General features: G+C 35.6%; 1 protein-coding gene across 1 annotated transcript in view; it reads right to left on the minus strand.

The window, feature by feature from the left end:
* Window positions 1-4,458: 4,458 nt before the first annotated feature.
* Window positions 4,459-16,333, minus strand: part of LOC115919090 (serine/threonine-protein kinase D3-like) — a 43,111-nt gene continuing 31,236 nt past the window's right edge. Inside the window, exons 11-20 of the mRNA XM_030999559.1 lie at window positions 15,148-15,547; window positions 12,037-12,102; window positions 9,856-10,011; window positions 9,349-9,455; window positions 8,051-8,212; window positions 7,531-7,629; window positions 7,029-7,189; window positions 6,493-6,599; window positions 5,940-6,025; window positions 4,459-5,665 (exon numbers count right to left, since the gene is read on the minus strand). Coding sequence (XP_030855419.1) covers window positions 5,450-5,665; window positions 5,940-6,025; window positions 6,493-6,599; window positions 7,029-7,189; window positions 7,531-7,629; window positions 8,051-8,212; window positions 9,349-9,455; window positions 9,856-10,011; window positions 12,037-12,102; window positions 15,148-15,547 — 1,560 coding nt within the window. The 3' untranslated portion in view covers window positions 4,459-5,449. The remainder of the gene's footprint in view (window positions 5,666-5,939; window positions 6,026-6,492; window positions 6,600-7,028; window positions 7,190-7,530; window positions 7,630-8,050; window positions 8,213-9,348; window positions 9,456-9,855; window positions 10,012-12,036; window positions 12,103-15,147; window positions 15,548-16,333) is intronic.

Below are 16,333 nucleotides of genomic sequence, written 5' to 3' on the forward strand. Positions count from 1 at the left end.
TACCCTACCAAATACAAAAACCAAACATGGTAATATGACCAAGGTATCTTTCTCTTCATAAAACACTGAGCGTATGTTGTCCAAAAATTGACTAATAATAAAACATGATTGTGACAGCTGAAAGATACACAGAGACTGAAAAAGGAACACAAAACACTAAAAAGCTAAGATTGCACTGTCTACCCCTTAATAGAAAGAAAAAGACCCAACAAGCTGAATTCCATATATTTGCAGCTTACAAACTAGATACATTCAGCATTCAACCAGGCAAGAAAGTAAAGCATTGGTACAAATAATTAATCATCTATTCTTCAATTTCTCATCCATTCTTAACAATTTAACATTTAAATATGGTCAGTATAAATGGTCCTTTCTCGGTTGTGAGATTTCACTAGTAAACAAAACTTCTTTGTGCAGACTACAAACACCTTTCTTATAGCACTAGTGTAATTTTAACATTGTGTACTAAATCAGAAGCTCATTACTAAGAAGCAATGCAATATTCATGCTAAACATGGGTATCGAGCAGAACAGTAAATCAGAGAGGTTTTACATAGCAATTTGGCTGTAGATTCATGTTTCCATGACTCTGAAGTTTACTATGTACTGGCAGGAATCTAGACAAGGATGGGTTTGCAAAGAAACATGTTGAAAACTCCACCATATATCATATGCAATGAATTTGCATATGGTTGTGAAACTTCATTTATCTTTTTTCTTTCATTTTGCAACTCAGAATTGCACATTTTTGGAACCCAGATCTTACGTCCTTCCCGCTCCCCATCCCCCCTCCCCCCCCCCCCCCAAAAAAAAAAACGTATGGTAAGGTTTAAACATGTGATAAAAACATACAAACACATACCAAATAAGATTGCATGTAAAAAAAGATTATCTCTAGCATCTACTTACATGTATATCATTTGTTGGAATGGTAAAATAAGTAAAAATTGGCCAAATATTGATTAGTCCATGGCACTTTACTATGTTTTTTCAAACACTAAACAAATCATTTAAAATGTATACATACTTTTACCCCCAATAGTAAAGGTAACTTTCAACCTCCATTTATAATACAAAAGTGCTTTATGTCCACAAATTTGGTCTAACTTAAGTTTCTCTAGAAAATACTTGCCCCCTTCCCCCTTTTTAAGAAGCATAAGGCCTCATTCAGATATGATGCAGCAAAACCAGAGCAGTTTCTTTTAAGATGATGTAAACTGTAATATGCTTCACATTTCTGTATCTGTTAACACAGAGCTCAGTGAGTCCTTTGTTGCATGCAGGTGCAATTCATATACACATACAATAAAACATGGAGTCTGTTTTTTGGCAGTTTACCGCATCATATCTGAAGAAGCCTCTATTCATTGCTGCCGTTCAAGTCAATAAACACTGGTGAACAAAGGACAGGGAACAGTTTCAGGACATGCAACAGATTGACCAAAAATGTTTGTGGAACTTCAGTCAAAAACATCAGATAGGAAATACATAGCTTTCTGCTGTAGAATAAATAGGTTTGACAAACTGAAGAGCACCACAATATTTCAAATATCCACAAAACTCTAATATACAAAACATATCTGCTAACTTCGGAGGACAAATCTACTTTACAAAAAGAAGTTACATCATATTGTAATATTCAAATGTTTCTGTTCAATTTGGTATGCATGATCTCTAGATTAATTAAGACATAAAGCTAATGGTTTTAGAGACACCACTATCAGTGATGGCTTTTAATAATGGCTTTCAACCAAAAAAGCTTACTTAATATTTTACTCTCCCTGATCATGTTTTTTCACTAAATGTTTTTTTCTTTCATTTGATTTTGCTCAATGTAGTTTTTGCTTAATTTGATAATTTTCAAAGATATGAAGTCCTTGAGTTGAGGCATAATTACTAGAGTGCCTTTGATCTTAAAAAGTTTCTTAATCTGAGCATACAATACATTACAATTCTAAAAAATACTGAAAGAATCCATTTAATAAATTGAAAATGAAAGACCCGTTATCAAAATTAAATTGATTTCATAATGTGACTTATCAGTTTTACCTTCATATGACGTAAGAATACAAAAATACAAATCATATTTCTCATTTGTGTATTCCATATGAGCAAATTCCCTAGGCAAGAAAACTTGTTATTTGGGCAAGCATTATGAAATAATTGGACCTCAAGTTGAGAGTACCAATCATATGCGTACAGTTAAATGACAGAAAAAATAACCTCTATCTATGAATGATAGTCATTGCATTATTTCTCCAAATGATTACTAATCTGAGTTGTATGAAGTTGCTATAAAAGGAGTTTATGTTAAGGATTTGTTGCCCTTATACTGTAATATCAATTGAATGAAATACCCAATAAAACATCAAATTGAAATCACTTTTGGGCGCATCATTAAATAGTCTGGTAAATAATTCATAATATAGGAGGCTACAATCCTTTTGACCATATCCTATTTATAAAAAACAAAATTGTATCAACTAAAAGGGTGATAGATAAACATGGGAGTTGAATTAAACATTATACCTCCTTTCTAGTTCAATATCTTAAAATATGTGTACATTGCAGCTACATCTTCTAAATATGCAATTTAAACCACATAATTGCATAGAGTAAATAATAAGTGATAAAGGCAAATAATACTAAAACTGGATTTTTTATATAAAAAAAATGCACAATATTTTATCTACTACTATTAAAGTTCTTCATTAGCTTCATGTTCTGTGTGCTTATTTTGAAGACACAAAACTGATGTCTAATTTAGAAAGGAGAGAATTTTAACATGGTATAACTTTGGGGTAAGAATTACACGTAGGACATTGAATACCAATGTCTATACACAACCATAAAAATCTCAGAAGATTCAAAGATTACTGTGTTTGTCATGATGCCACTATATCAAATTTTGAAAGTGTCAATCTCATTCAATAATGCAAAATACAATCGTTTCTCCTTTCTTTCTCCACTAGTATTCTCTGTCACAAGTTCTACAACACAACAAAAGAAGTGTCCTAGAACAATATAAGTGATTCTTTCTTTCAAAACCAGGAGTTTGTAGACTGCAGCATCCCAGCAATACTCTTCTCAATAGGATGTACCGGTAAAGATGTTTGCTACTAGACTTCTGCCACAAAAGTGATCCTTTCTTTTCAATTTTAAATTCTCAAGCAAAAAGAGAACAATCACAGAAAACTTTCATATCACAATCTTTATATGTATACAAATATATCTAATTAAATTTCTTAAGAGTTGTACCTTCAAAATGCCATACTTTCTTTTAAAACAAATTGTAAAATATGCCTGGTTTTGACAGAAAGAGTCATGTCTTCATGAACGGTTAGCATAAAATTTTACATCACACAGCTAAATTCCAATTATACAGCTTTTTAATGAGAGATGTCGTACAATCACCACACAATCAAATCCAACAATACATTATACTCAACAGAGATTTATGGGGTGTAAGAAGAGGGGAGGGTTGTATTTTATGCCACAAATTCACAAATTAACAAAATTGATTAAATTCTTCATCTCATTACCAAATGCGACCAACAAAATATGAGCAACACTCAATAAAACCACTAATTTATATAAAAAACAATAAAAATGAAGGAAAAATGTGTGCATACTTTGACCATTTACAGATAAGAACACAACATTATACCAACTTGTCAACTCCCTAATATGCTTTGACCATATTTCCTGATAATAATATCATACACTCAATTCTACATACACACAAAAATTTACTACACTCTACATCAGCATAAAACCCTCACATTTTGTCTTATGAGGGATTATATATTGCACAAAAAAATGTTTAAAATGTGACACTGAAAGATTTCACCGACTTTTAAAAAAGGGAAAGAAAACTTATTCTTCCAACTGGTGCCGTTTATCCGCAATTTGTCCCGCTTCCATTCTTGCTCTGTGGTTGTGCGAACCTTTTATGCACGCTTCAAGTTTGTGCGAAATACATCAAGTAGGCATCCATAAAAACCAATCTCCATTGTTACAAAGCCATCGATGATTCAGTTCAAATACTTTTCAATCATGGGTGATGATACATTGTGTTTTATGTTTCTTATTTTGTTTGTGTTAATATGTAAGTCTTGTAGTCATTGCTCAACGTTCTCCAGTGGCAGAGGTCCATTTACGAATAATTTTTTTTGCGAAGGCACACAGCTATGTCTGTCAAACTTCCGGCGCAGTGATGTATATATAACTATATTCCCCTGACTTGATTTGCACTGTTTTCGGAGATGGACAAAATGTATTTTGAATAAATACAGCCACTTCTCTGTATCTAATGCATCCATCGATCTCATGTTTGTTTCCTTTCAACAAGCCGGTATTCATTTTTGCTGATAAAGGCGGCTAAATTTCAATGCAAAGACCAGTTGTGTCATTGCTTGGCATCTAGTTGGCAATCATATCTTGAGTTGTATACACTTCTGTCTTCAAGTCCATCAACAAAAAACAAAAACTATAACAAAAAAATTACATATAAATATATATATAGTTTCCATTTGAGTCCAAACCAACAGAGACTCTGGCAAGGAATATTGTTCTGAGGCTTCAATTTCTTCAACACAAAAAATATGCAGATAAATATCGGTTTATGTTCTCCTGGTAGCTACTCCTGACAGTGAGTGAAACATGCAATCAAGCATTGCTGGCTGACTACACAAAATAATCACTGGTTTCTCATCTAGGTCAAAGAATGATGTGTGCTCATCAACGATGAATCCTATTCCACAGTCAAATGTGAAATCACTGTTGGGAGGAGGAGGAGGAGATGTAGGTATATACAGTACTGGCTGAAACACAATCTATATCCATGTGGTATAAATAAGAGAAAATGATATTTAGACAGCTATGCCAGGCGTGAAGAACCAAAGACTTTGAGGACAGAACTTTCTTCTTTCTGACACTTGAGAGGTGAAGCACAATCCTCCACAGCACAAAAATAGAAGCACCCTGCTTGTTTGAAGGACTAACAAGGGTGGGCTTTCTTCATGTATCTTCCTGGTACCTCAAATAGTTGTCATGCTTTAATTGAAGGATGACCTGTTTGAAAGAGATTCTATACCAGTAGCTTGTGTCCAATACTGATGCTCGGAAGTTTTCAATCGTGCTGGTTTTACGTAGACATCTAATACAGAGATTTGCTGTCTCACTGCTATGTTTTCTTGAGTCCATATCCTTTGTGATATAAGTTATCTTCAAGAGAGATGGGGTACCTACGATATGACCCAGACTGAACATCTCTGCTCTAATTGAAAGTGTATGATGGCTTCACTACAGGTTTGTCCACACACAAAAGAGACTAGTCTCATAATTCTTTAGTAACTGAAAGCGTAAATCCTAGAGAGCACATAGACATGTGTGGCACACTGGTGCTCTTCCAAAGCTAAGCTTCGCTTGATTCCATAAAGATGGGTGATCACAGAGTGCTAACACGGTCCATGTGCCTGACGGGACTCAGTTGTAGGTGGGTTGAGTTGTTGTCCGGGGAATTCCCTCCTGGTGCGGGGTCGTTACCTGCACCCAACTGTGCCTGCTGGTAGGCACTCCATCGCTCATCGTCGCTTTCATGGGTCAGGTAGCGTGAGCCGACTATTGTCTCCAGGTCACGTAGATCAAGCCATACTTGATAATCCTGCAATTGGGAAATCATTTGTATGAATTCAAAGACTATATCATGTAACATTGGAAATCAAAGACACAATATCACAGCTCTAGGCTGGTTTCATTTTGTTTTTAGAAAGAAAAAAAATTAGCTAACAAATTTAGCTCAATTTTTTAGATAGCATTGTAATATGCCCCGGTTTACATCCACCTGAATTTTTTTTCTGAGTGTGTTGTCAAAGGGGATTTAAGAAAATTACATTCAAAATTTGAGGTTTTGTCAAAGTTGTCCATGTTTTGCTTACCTGTAACCATGGGTGTGCTAGAGACTTGTCTGCTGTGTAGCGTTTCCTTATCTTGACTTGCAGGAGATTCCGTATGAGATCAATGGCTGCAGAAGATAAAGAGTTGACAGAGGATTTGTGAAAATACACCAAAGCTTCAATAACAAATAACATGACATTTCAAATAAAGCTTCCATAATACATTCATATTCTAACAACAAAATGCAACAATAGTTAAAATGCACAACAAGATACTGTTGATGTGATAAGATGACTCTTGGTGTAACTAAAAATCTTTCTACTTCTGCAGAAAGGGTCACTTCCAATAGAATGTTTTATTGCAGAACTTAGATTCAATACAAAAGATGCTCTCCACAATGTGAAGCTTATTGAGCATTCCCTGACATAGCACCCAAATACATGTAACCCTCAGACTCCACCCCTAGATATGTTACCAAACTCAACAGGGAAATTAAACAGTTTGCCACCATTGGATTCTAGGAGAAACACCGATATATTGGGATATATCTGTAATCTGGTCTATGGTAGAATGCTATGATCAATGTGAACTCACCTCCTTCTGATATCTCGTTCCATGGGTTGGGTGGGAACATGAACGCTGCATTGTGGATCTGATCTGTGATCTCTTCATCTTCGTTGAATGGAAATGTACCACTCAAACTGTGGGAGATGAAAAAGGAAACACATGAATGCAATTATCATTACACATGCTCACTTATAGGGAAAAAGGAATGAGTGTTCTACAAAAGAAGTTATAATCAATTGCACATGCCATGTGAATATCAGCTGGAGTTATATAACTGTCATTCAGTATGACCAGATCCGAATACAAGCCGATATACAAAAATTGATGTATTTGACCAGTAATTAGTAATACATTTTATGAATCAGGGACTGGATTATTTGACTGTTTGAAAGTGTACATAGTAAATTCTATCATCTTTTGCATCATATAGCTTATTCCTTAACTCCAAGTAAGGGTTATTAAAGTGGTAAAAATCAAGTTTTAATGATATGACAATATGTTCTTTGTAATGGCTCTATCTACATATGCCTATTAAAGATGCTGTGCAAAAATGCAGTGCTTACCTGACATAGACAATGACACCAACAGACCACATGTCTAGCGAGCGATTGTACCCCTTACTCCTAAGCACCTCTGGGGCCAGGTAGGCTGGGGTGCCTACCACCGAGCGCCGGAATGATTTCTCACCAATGATACGAGCAAAACCAAAATCACAAAGTTTCACCTGTTGTAGCATAAAAAACAAACAACACATAAGAAATGGAATGAGATAACACAAGTATATCCTAATACTGGTACTTGAGCTGCATAAGAGGAGATTTATACAATAAAGATATGCTAAAAGGGTATAAATACTATATAGAAATACATTTATAAAGTACATGATAAACTAAAGAGTCTCTTTAAGTCACTGAAGATATTCAATTATAAGGGAGGAGGGGGCATAAAACTGAGGGATCAGATACATATTATGAATAGATGGTAAGTGGTGTATAATAATTTTGCTAATGTTTGCACATTGAAAACAGATGATTAAGAAATAAACTTAGAAACTGATTAGTTCACCTGAGGGAAATCCCCATCTGATGAGAGTAGAACGTTCTCTGGTTTGAGGTCACAATGTACGATACTCTTAGAGTGTAGATACTTCAGGGCAATCAAGATCTGAAAACATTAAAGAGCAAAATTAAAAATCTGTGAAAAAAGCCATATAAAATATCACAAGCACAAACTTGCTTCTATATGGCTGACAACAAATTGGTATATGTTTTTTTATGAAAATCATTATCTTTGAAAAACGTGTATTGCTTTTGTATATCTGATTTAATGTCACACACAAATTTGATCAAAGAGCACTGTCGCAGAAAGTAAACACCAAATATGTGAGATCTGGTTTGATATGAATGCATGTTATTCTCAATAAATGTTCCATTCTACACATTCATATCTAATGATTACATGATCTTGTTTTATCAATGTATTTACAGAATAAAGGCACTTTGTATCAGTTGAAAAAAATTACCATTTTGTATTCCATACATGAGAAGAAGTTAACCCATTGAGTTTGCTATATGTATTATCTGACCTGTGATATGAGGAACCTTGTGACCCTCTCAAAGAGTCTGCCATGAACACTGGACAGGATCATCTCCAGCATGTCACCCTTGAGCTTCTCCATCACAACGAAGACACGCTCTGGAGTCTCAAACATCTGCTCTAGGTTCACCACACCAGGATGGCGCACTTTCTGCATGCAGAAGGGAATATAGGAGTGTGATAGAGAGAGAGAGAGAGAGAGAGAGAGAGAGAGAGAGAGAGATGGAGAGAGAGAGAGAGAGAGAGAGAGAGAGATGGAGAGAGAGGGAGAGGGAGATAGAGAGAGAAAGAGTTGGACAAGAAGGAGAGAAAGAAAGAAAAAGACAAGGGTAGAAATGGATAAAGTATTTAGTTTCATCAACAATTTCCATCAAGAATTTAGATACGCAGTTGGATGATCTTAATCAATACAAACATTCCCCTCTACATAATAAAATGAAGGATATCATATTATGGTAGTTCTAGATTTCTTTTTGCTCATAATAATTCCAATCAGCCCCTAAACTCACTCTCCATACAACTCTCCTAGAGAGAGATGAGCTGCCAAGACACCAGGCAGACCACTTATTCTGACTCCCTTTATCAAGGTTATGTTGCTTAATCTCTGAAGAAAGAAGAGCACCCCATTCATTAGGACATGGGTATCCTGAATGTCTTTAAAACACAGCTCAATTCGCTCTTTACAAAACAATCTATGTCACAGAGCACAAGAACAAAAGGATTTTGTTCATGATAGGTCTGGGTATCAACCTAACTTAAGCCAAAATCTATACCGGTAACGAAGGGCTTCATAGATTTAAAGATTAGTGAGAGTAGATTATAGTTTTGCCCATACAGTAAAGCAATAAGTCAAGAAAAACAAAGCCAAGAATGACCATGGATTAGGTGATAACAAACAGGTGACCAGAAAGCATTCTACAGATTCAATCTTATACGTATGGTACAGCAATGTCTAAAAAAAATATATATATCATATTTTAGGCTAATTCACTATAAACCTCTTTATAAAGTTCATATAATATCAACATTCGTCAACTAGGATGCTTTAGTAGTTACAGCACTAAAATTATATTTCCATGGAATGCTTAAGTGAAGAGTATGTCTCGTATAGCATTAAATATTGATATGATCATCATGGATACAGAAGTCATTCCAATGACTAAATTTGATTTTATACATGGTAATACAGTATGTGATTCATTACAAATCACATCTTGGCCTAAATGATTCTGCCAAATTTTTATACAGTATATATTTGATGACTGTATATTATATTATCAGACTTACATGTAAGATGGCCACTTCATTCTTGAGTTGAGTTTCTTGTTTGGTTGGAAAGCGAAACTTGTCAATAACCTTGATTGCCACTTGCCTTCCTGAAGTTCTGTGTACACCTGAACAAATGAGACAATGAAGTGGGTACAATAATATATCACATCAACTAACACACTTAAAATTAACATATACTTGCTGCACAGTTCTGACTTGTAAACCATTTGAAAATTCAGCATTTGAGGTGGCAAAAGAAGTTAAATTTCACCCAATAGACTTTTTTTTAACACCCTTTTTTAAAGATTTTAAATGACCAAGTTTTTAAAATGTACACAAATAAACCCTTTGTAATGTTTGAAATGAACATTACAGGTGATAAATAAAAAATATGACATGTCAAGTTCTTGACACATTCTATTAAGTCCTACATCTATTTGAACATATCTCAAGGCTGGAATTTAGTAGCCCAACGATATATTTTCTGCATACATCTTCTTTTTTTTCAAGTGAGAAAATTTTTACCTCCATAAACAATTCCGAATTGTCCTGATCCCAAGATTTCATCTGGGAAGATCTGGTAGTGCTGACTGATGTCGTTATTTTCTCGTTTGTTGAGAAAAGATGGCTCTGAGACCTTTGCGGGGAAATCATCTCCATTTTCTGTGGCATTCACTGGACCTTGATAGGAGGAGGAACAATTTGAATGGTTGATATAGTTAGTTCTTGCAGTGGGTTTCTTATAAGAATCCTGAAAGAGAGATTGACTAGTGGATACAAGGTGATAGAGAGGGCTGGAAGTATTTGTCTTGTGGTAGTTAGATGGAGCATGCTGTCTGCGGTTAATGTTCAACAAATTCTCATTGCAAATTGGATACAATGTATGCCAGCCGGACATCTGTTTCTCATTCGTTGTGTTAACCTGACAGGCGCTAGCAGTGTGTTGCACCTGCGTTGTCTGATTCCTTGTGGATTGCTTCTGGGAAAACTGACTGTGAAGACTGCCATGTTGAAGATAATGCTCATTCTGGACCTGTCGTTCCAGAGAAAGATTTCTGAAGTTCTGCAAGGTGTTGCTGTTGAATTTTTCCAGGCAGAACTGATGATCAACAACATGTGACTGACTACACCAGATGCAAGGAAGGTACTGATCTCTGGTATTGACTGGAAATGACTTCTCTGACCTTCTGAAACTGCTCCATGGAGGCTTGGCAATGACCTTTGAAGGCACACAGTAGTTGCTAGAATAGTCACTAGTCAGAGACGGACCATGGTTATCAGCATATCCAAGCATCTTCAAATAATTTTCTCACAGCATCAGTTAGTTAAATAAGATATTAGTATAGTCCTGATAATATTCAAGAGAAATGTTGTATATTTGCTGTAACACCTAACAACCAAACCCAAGATCAAGTCCTGAAGTGTATTCTATTCTTGAAACTCAAAGATTAAATGATCAGATCGACTGCTCCAAAGAATCTTCGCATGATTGATAAATATGCTTAAGTCAATATGCAGGTGTAAATGCAAGTGTAGTTAGAATCAGAGTAACCATGAGTTAGAGTAGCCGAGATGAAATTAGAATGAATAGGATATAAATGAAGTAGATAGATAGGTGTGTATATTCATTCAACCAATCAGGTTACCTCTCTAAAGCCCATGCTACTTAATGAGTCAATTGACAATGTAAATAGACCCCTATTGTTTGAATTGCCTTTATACCAGGTGGATGGGTACAAGCTACTGGTGGTAGAATAAGTGCTTTGTGTATCCTCTGGGTCTGCTGTCACTTCAATATCATAAAAGGAAGTGGTTCAATGTACTTAATAAGGAGATCCTGGTTCACCATGGTTTAGGGGATAGTAGCAATTTACACTCTTTTATCAAGGAAACCCATTTAGATCATCTCTTTCTTTCAACTGTAATGACCAAGTCAAAAGACTAATGTGGCAAGATGCAATGCATGCAAAGTCTCAAGGGAAATCACTGGATGATTGATACCAGTACAATGTTGGTAGTACCAGCTTCTTTAGTAATTAACCACTCTGCTTGTTCATTATAGAGGTATCTCAATGCTTTCCATTGTTAAGTTTTAGATAAATCCTCTTTCTTAAAGTTGGGAAGTTTAATGCTTCATTTCTTAATACAACCTTACATATATCAAAGCCTGATAAGCATTTCTCATTTCATTGCTTTAGATTTGGGCTGTCATACAGGCAATGCACAATTCAGGCAGTTGTTTTTAAGAATACATGCTCATTTCAAATACCAGGCATAAGAGAAGCTGATTTGGCACAGAACATGCAAAATATTGACCTCTATTTGAACAATTTGCAGTCTTTCTCTCCCAATTTGATATTCTATACTTTGCTGTTATTTTTCAAATTGATGATAGTAATGAAATGGTAAAGATGTTTACAATCTGCTCACAATCTGAAAAATAGTAATATATCATGCTCATGCTCCCAATTCTAAGAACAAATTTCCATGTTTGCTCAATTATTGACTAAATTTCAGATTTCCCCTTTTAAGTCACAAAAGCAGATCCATAAATAACCAGATGCCTAACATTGCATCCCCCTATAAGTTGATTCTTGAGCTAGTTGTGAGCACCTGTCTGGAGGGTTCCCTCTATCTACTCTAGCAGTCACCATGATACCGGGTTAGCAAGCAAAGCACCACTCTAAATTCTGTTCTTGTTTTTACCTTCTTTGCGCTCTTGACGATGATGGGGGTTATAACCTCTGGGAATTTGTATTACAGAATCATTTCCTGAAAGATACACATATCAGAAATTTCATGAGCATTCACATACTGCAACTTTTGTAAAAATTTGATTATCACATATTCCATAACAAAACAAATATCTTCACACCTCTAGTGACATCTGTGAGAGATATCCACATTACATCTTTGCAATACTTTAAGTCTTTAAGATCCAAGAAATGATCATTTAAAAAATATAAAGTGGTAAGTACTTATGTAGGTTGCGATGGAACAGCGTATTTACTGACAAAGCTGTAATTTGTGCAGTACTTCACTTGCATTGACATTTAACAAGAAAAGCAGTGCTTTTGACATACAGAAAGAGTCTTAAAAGAGAGAAAGCTTTAGATTCACTAATCAGCCAGGATGAAGTTGAAAGTACTGAAGAACATGGACGTAGACGAGGTGAACTGACGCAATTTCTTCATGCACTGGCATCAAATCATATATATGTAAGTTCATGGGATGATTATAGTATGCATCATCCTCACAAAAAAGCCGACCCTGTCTTTACATAGACAGATTATGAAGTTCTCAAATATTAGGAGCATCTTCCACACCAAACGAGCTTTGAAATAATTGCTGCTTAATCAATATATAGTACTCAATTCATCTCGCATCAAGTACAATACCACATGGTAAAACACTGTTCAAACTTTATTCATTAGGTATGCTAAGATTCAAACAAAAGTCAACAAATAAATCAGTTATATAGCTGGAGTAAACTCCACTACCTTTCCTCGCCCATTTTTGGTTTATATATATATATATATATATATATATATATATATATATCAATATATGAAACTCCTTTTTCATTTCAAATGTATCATTTTCATTTTCATTTTCTTGTGGCTACATGTATATTGTACTATGGTAGAATTTTTACGGCGAAAGAGAAAAGTATTCTCAACATGTACAGATACGGCTCAGTCAAAAGTAGTTTCATCATCTCAAAAGAGAGAGAATGAGAGAGAGAGAGAGCTTTGTTTAATACACAGCAATGTCTGACGAAGCAGCATCAGCAGGACTCAATAAAAAGGTGAAGAAAACAATGAGTAATCTAATACAAAGCTCACTAGCTCAGTGCAGCGATAGTCATTTACAATGAATAGTTGAGGAACAATAATTCTATTCCACCAATCGAAAGCACAAAACAGAGGACGACAAGCAAATCACCCTCCAGAATGTATTATTCTTGCTTTATGAAATGAACCACAGAAAGAAGGCTAAGCAATCAAACATATATTTCTCACAATCATCTAAATGAGACTGCTACATGTACCTGCACTTGCTACAATACTTTTTCTTCTTTAAACAAGCAATATAATGGGATTCAAGGCTCAAGTTCAAAATTAATTTTGAAGCAAACTGTTTTTTCTTCAAGTTACAAACTTGGTATTATGTGGATAGTTTTTTTCTTAAGAATCTAAGAGACACACAGCCATACATATTTTATTGCTAGTATTTTTGCTGACAACTATTGATAATGGAGCAACATCGCATTCTAAAATTCCACATGTATTCAATGTATGTGATGGAGTGCACATGTATGAAATTACAGGCCAAGCTGTAACCCAGTGCAAATAACTTACACTAAACTAAGAGCTCTACAACTTATCACATGAATTTCACATAGTCAGATAATTCAACAGCACAAGCAACCTGCTCATGGGATAAAAAGAGCAGCTCAGAGAGAGAGAAAGAGAGAGAGAGAGGGGGGGGGGCATAGTGCTTACATGACATCTCACTTCAATGCTAAAAAAGCCCTTTAATCTATTCACAATGAGGAAGACTTTGTGCAAATAGCTTCTTTATTCTTTTATCAAAATAAAAACATGTATAGAGCTTTTAAATTATGAATACAGTACATACAAAAGTAAGTTCCCCCCTCAGCGACTCCTCATAATATTGGAACCATATGTTTTGAACAAATGTACCTAAAAGGGACAGACAGCCAGGGTTCTCTTGCAATTTTTTGTGTAAAAATCAGAGATATCCATCAAGTCATGCTTGAATAAACACACTCTGGAGACAAAATAACTACATCTCTAAATTCAAAAGAAGGATGTCATTTCTTTAGTGTACTGAGAGATAGTCAGATTCATGACGGTCGGCACTGTGTATGCAACGAACTTGTTAATCTCCAGTCATCATGCTGACCTTGAATCATTATTTCACGGATGACCGAGAACAAGTTAAAGGAAACATAACAAAACTAAAATGTTACCTAAGTAGTGTCCTTAAAAGTGATATTTACAAGAACATGCAAACTGTTTCCTCAATGAAACTGTAGTAATGACACTACCTCAGTAAAATGTTAGTCTTAGTTATGTTTTCTCTTAAGTTTTGCCCCGTCAACCATAAATATTTGATTCAAGGTCAAGAGGGTATCAAGAGATCATTAACTAGCCAAATACAAACACACATCACTAACATTCTAAATATAACCGTCTCTCAGGATACTAAAGAAATGGCTTCAATCTTGTGAATTTGAAATGTTGCTATTTTGTTATTAAAGCATGCTCATTCAAGCATGACCGAAACCTCTGATTTTCACACAATGCAACCACAGGCACAGTCCCTTCTAGGTACAGATGTTCAAAACTTTGCAGTTCAAAATTTATGAAGAGTTGCTCAGGGGGAACTTACTTCTTTCATTTTAGACTGAAATCTATCAAGAACAAATATTTTTGCATGTGCTCACGATGTAATCCTAAACAATCTTCTGTACATACGCCATGGAAATTATCATGATTTCAGTTTTTGGTTTAACGAAGTAATGATTATATTTAGTTTGCTGAAAGATGAACTAGAGTTTTCAACACCAGATAAAAAACAGTAATCCCCTTACATATTTTCTATGTTTTCTAGCGATATCACGATGATGTATAGACATAGCCTGAATGTAAATCAACAAAATCTCTTCAATCTGATGATCATCTTGGGTTTATATTTATGTCCCATGATTAGTATAAAATGAATGTTTCCAATGAAGATGAAGGTTACAGCTATCAGGTACCACTGGTTGAACATCCTTGTTATACTTACTTGGACTAGAAGTGCTAGTGATACTAGTGCCACTTTGCTGAGGAGTGACAGGCATAAGGGCCTGCCGGATCTTCTGTTCCCAATCTCTGGCCACATCCGCCCCGACCCAGCTCTGTTCAGGCTCCTCATCCACCGATGAGCTCGATGGCACAGGCAGTTTGGAGCTGGAGGTGGTACTGCCTCCCGACCCCTTCTCGGAGCTGCTATCCCCTAGTGAAGCTCTCTCGCCCACATAGTAGTTTGTCTTGGCAGTCTGTATCTCGAAGCAGTGAGTGGAGTTGAATCCGTCTCCTCCTACCAGCCCGGAGATGCCCATACCACTACTGCTGCTACCACTACCACTCCCATCCTGAGATGGTTTCACCATCCTCACAGACAGGATTTCAGACAGTGGAATTTCCTGAAACATATGACAGAAATATTAGCAATGACAGGTTTATTTTTAACTTGGTAACTACATCCAAGTTTAAAGTATGCATCCGCTAACATTCATTTTAGTTTATAATTATTTACTTTTTGTTCTTGATTTTTTTTTTTTTTTGGGGGGGGGGGGGGGAGGGGGGTGGTTATAAAAACACAGAGCATCTGATTACATTTTGAAATTTAATCTTCATGCCAAGAGTCACACTCCTTTCAGTGCCCAGCCCTGATTGAGTACACATTGCCTTTGCTCGATGGACCACTAACTTACCAGGACATGGAATGAGAAGTGTTTATTTTCATTGACCTCTGATCCTGACCTCATTAACTCTCATGCTAAATGGCACTAAGGTTACAGCTTGTCCTCAGAAGTTTAAAGATATCACAGTTCTAAGAGTTGCATCCCATGATCTAATAAAACATTATCCCCAAGTTGTTTCAATCTAATTACCCCTTGTGATACATGTCACTAAGGTTATTGTATACTGATAAACAATTCTTAAATAGTGCACATCTTAAATACTTGTGGAGGTATGAACATTAAGAGAGGACAAGAGCCCTCTGCGGATGGCTAAACAGCTGCTCATGCTTTTTGACACCAGATTAAGTTACAAAGACATACACCTGTTAAATGCACTGTTTGCTATTGCTTTTTATTGAAGAAAAAAATGAGCTTATTTAAATCAGTTTTAATTGTCATGGTTGGAAGAAAACTCCTTGAAATATGAGACACAAGCCAGATCAGAACTAGTACTCTATGATCACT

Source organism: Strongylocentrotus purpuratus, unplaced genomic scaffold (assembly GCF_000002235.5).
Source record: "Strongylocentrotus purpuratus isolate Spur 01 unplaced genomic scaffold, Spur_5.0 spur5_scaffold_5, whole genome shotgun sequence".
In the NCBI taxonomy this organism is placed as follows: Eukaryota; Metazoa; Echinodermata; class Echinoidea; order Camarodonta; family Strongylocentrotidae; genus Strongylocentrotus; species Strongylocentrotus purpuratus.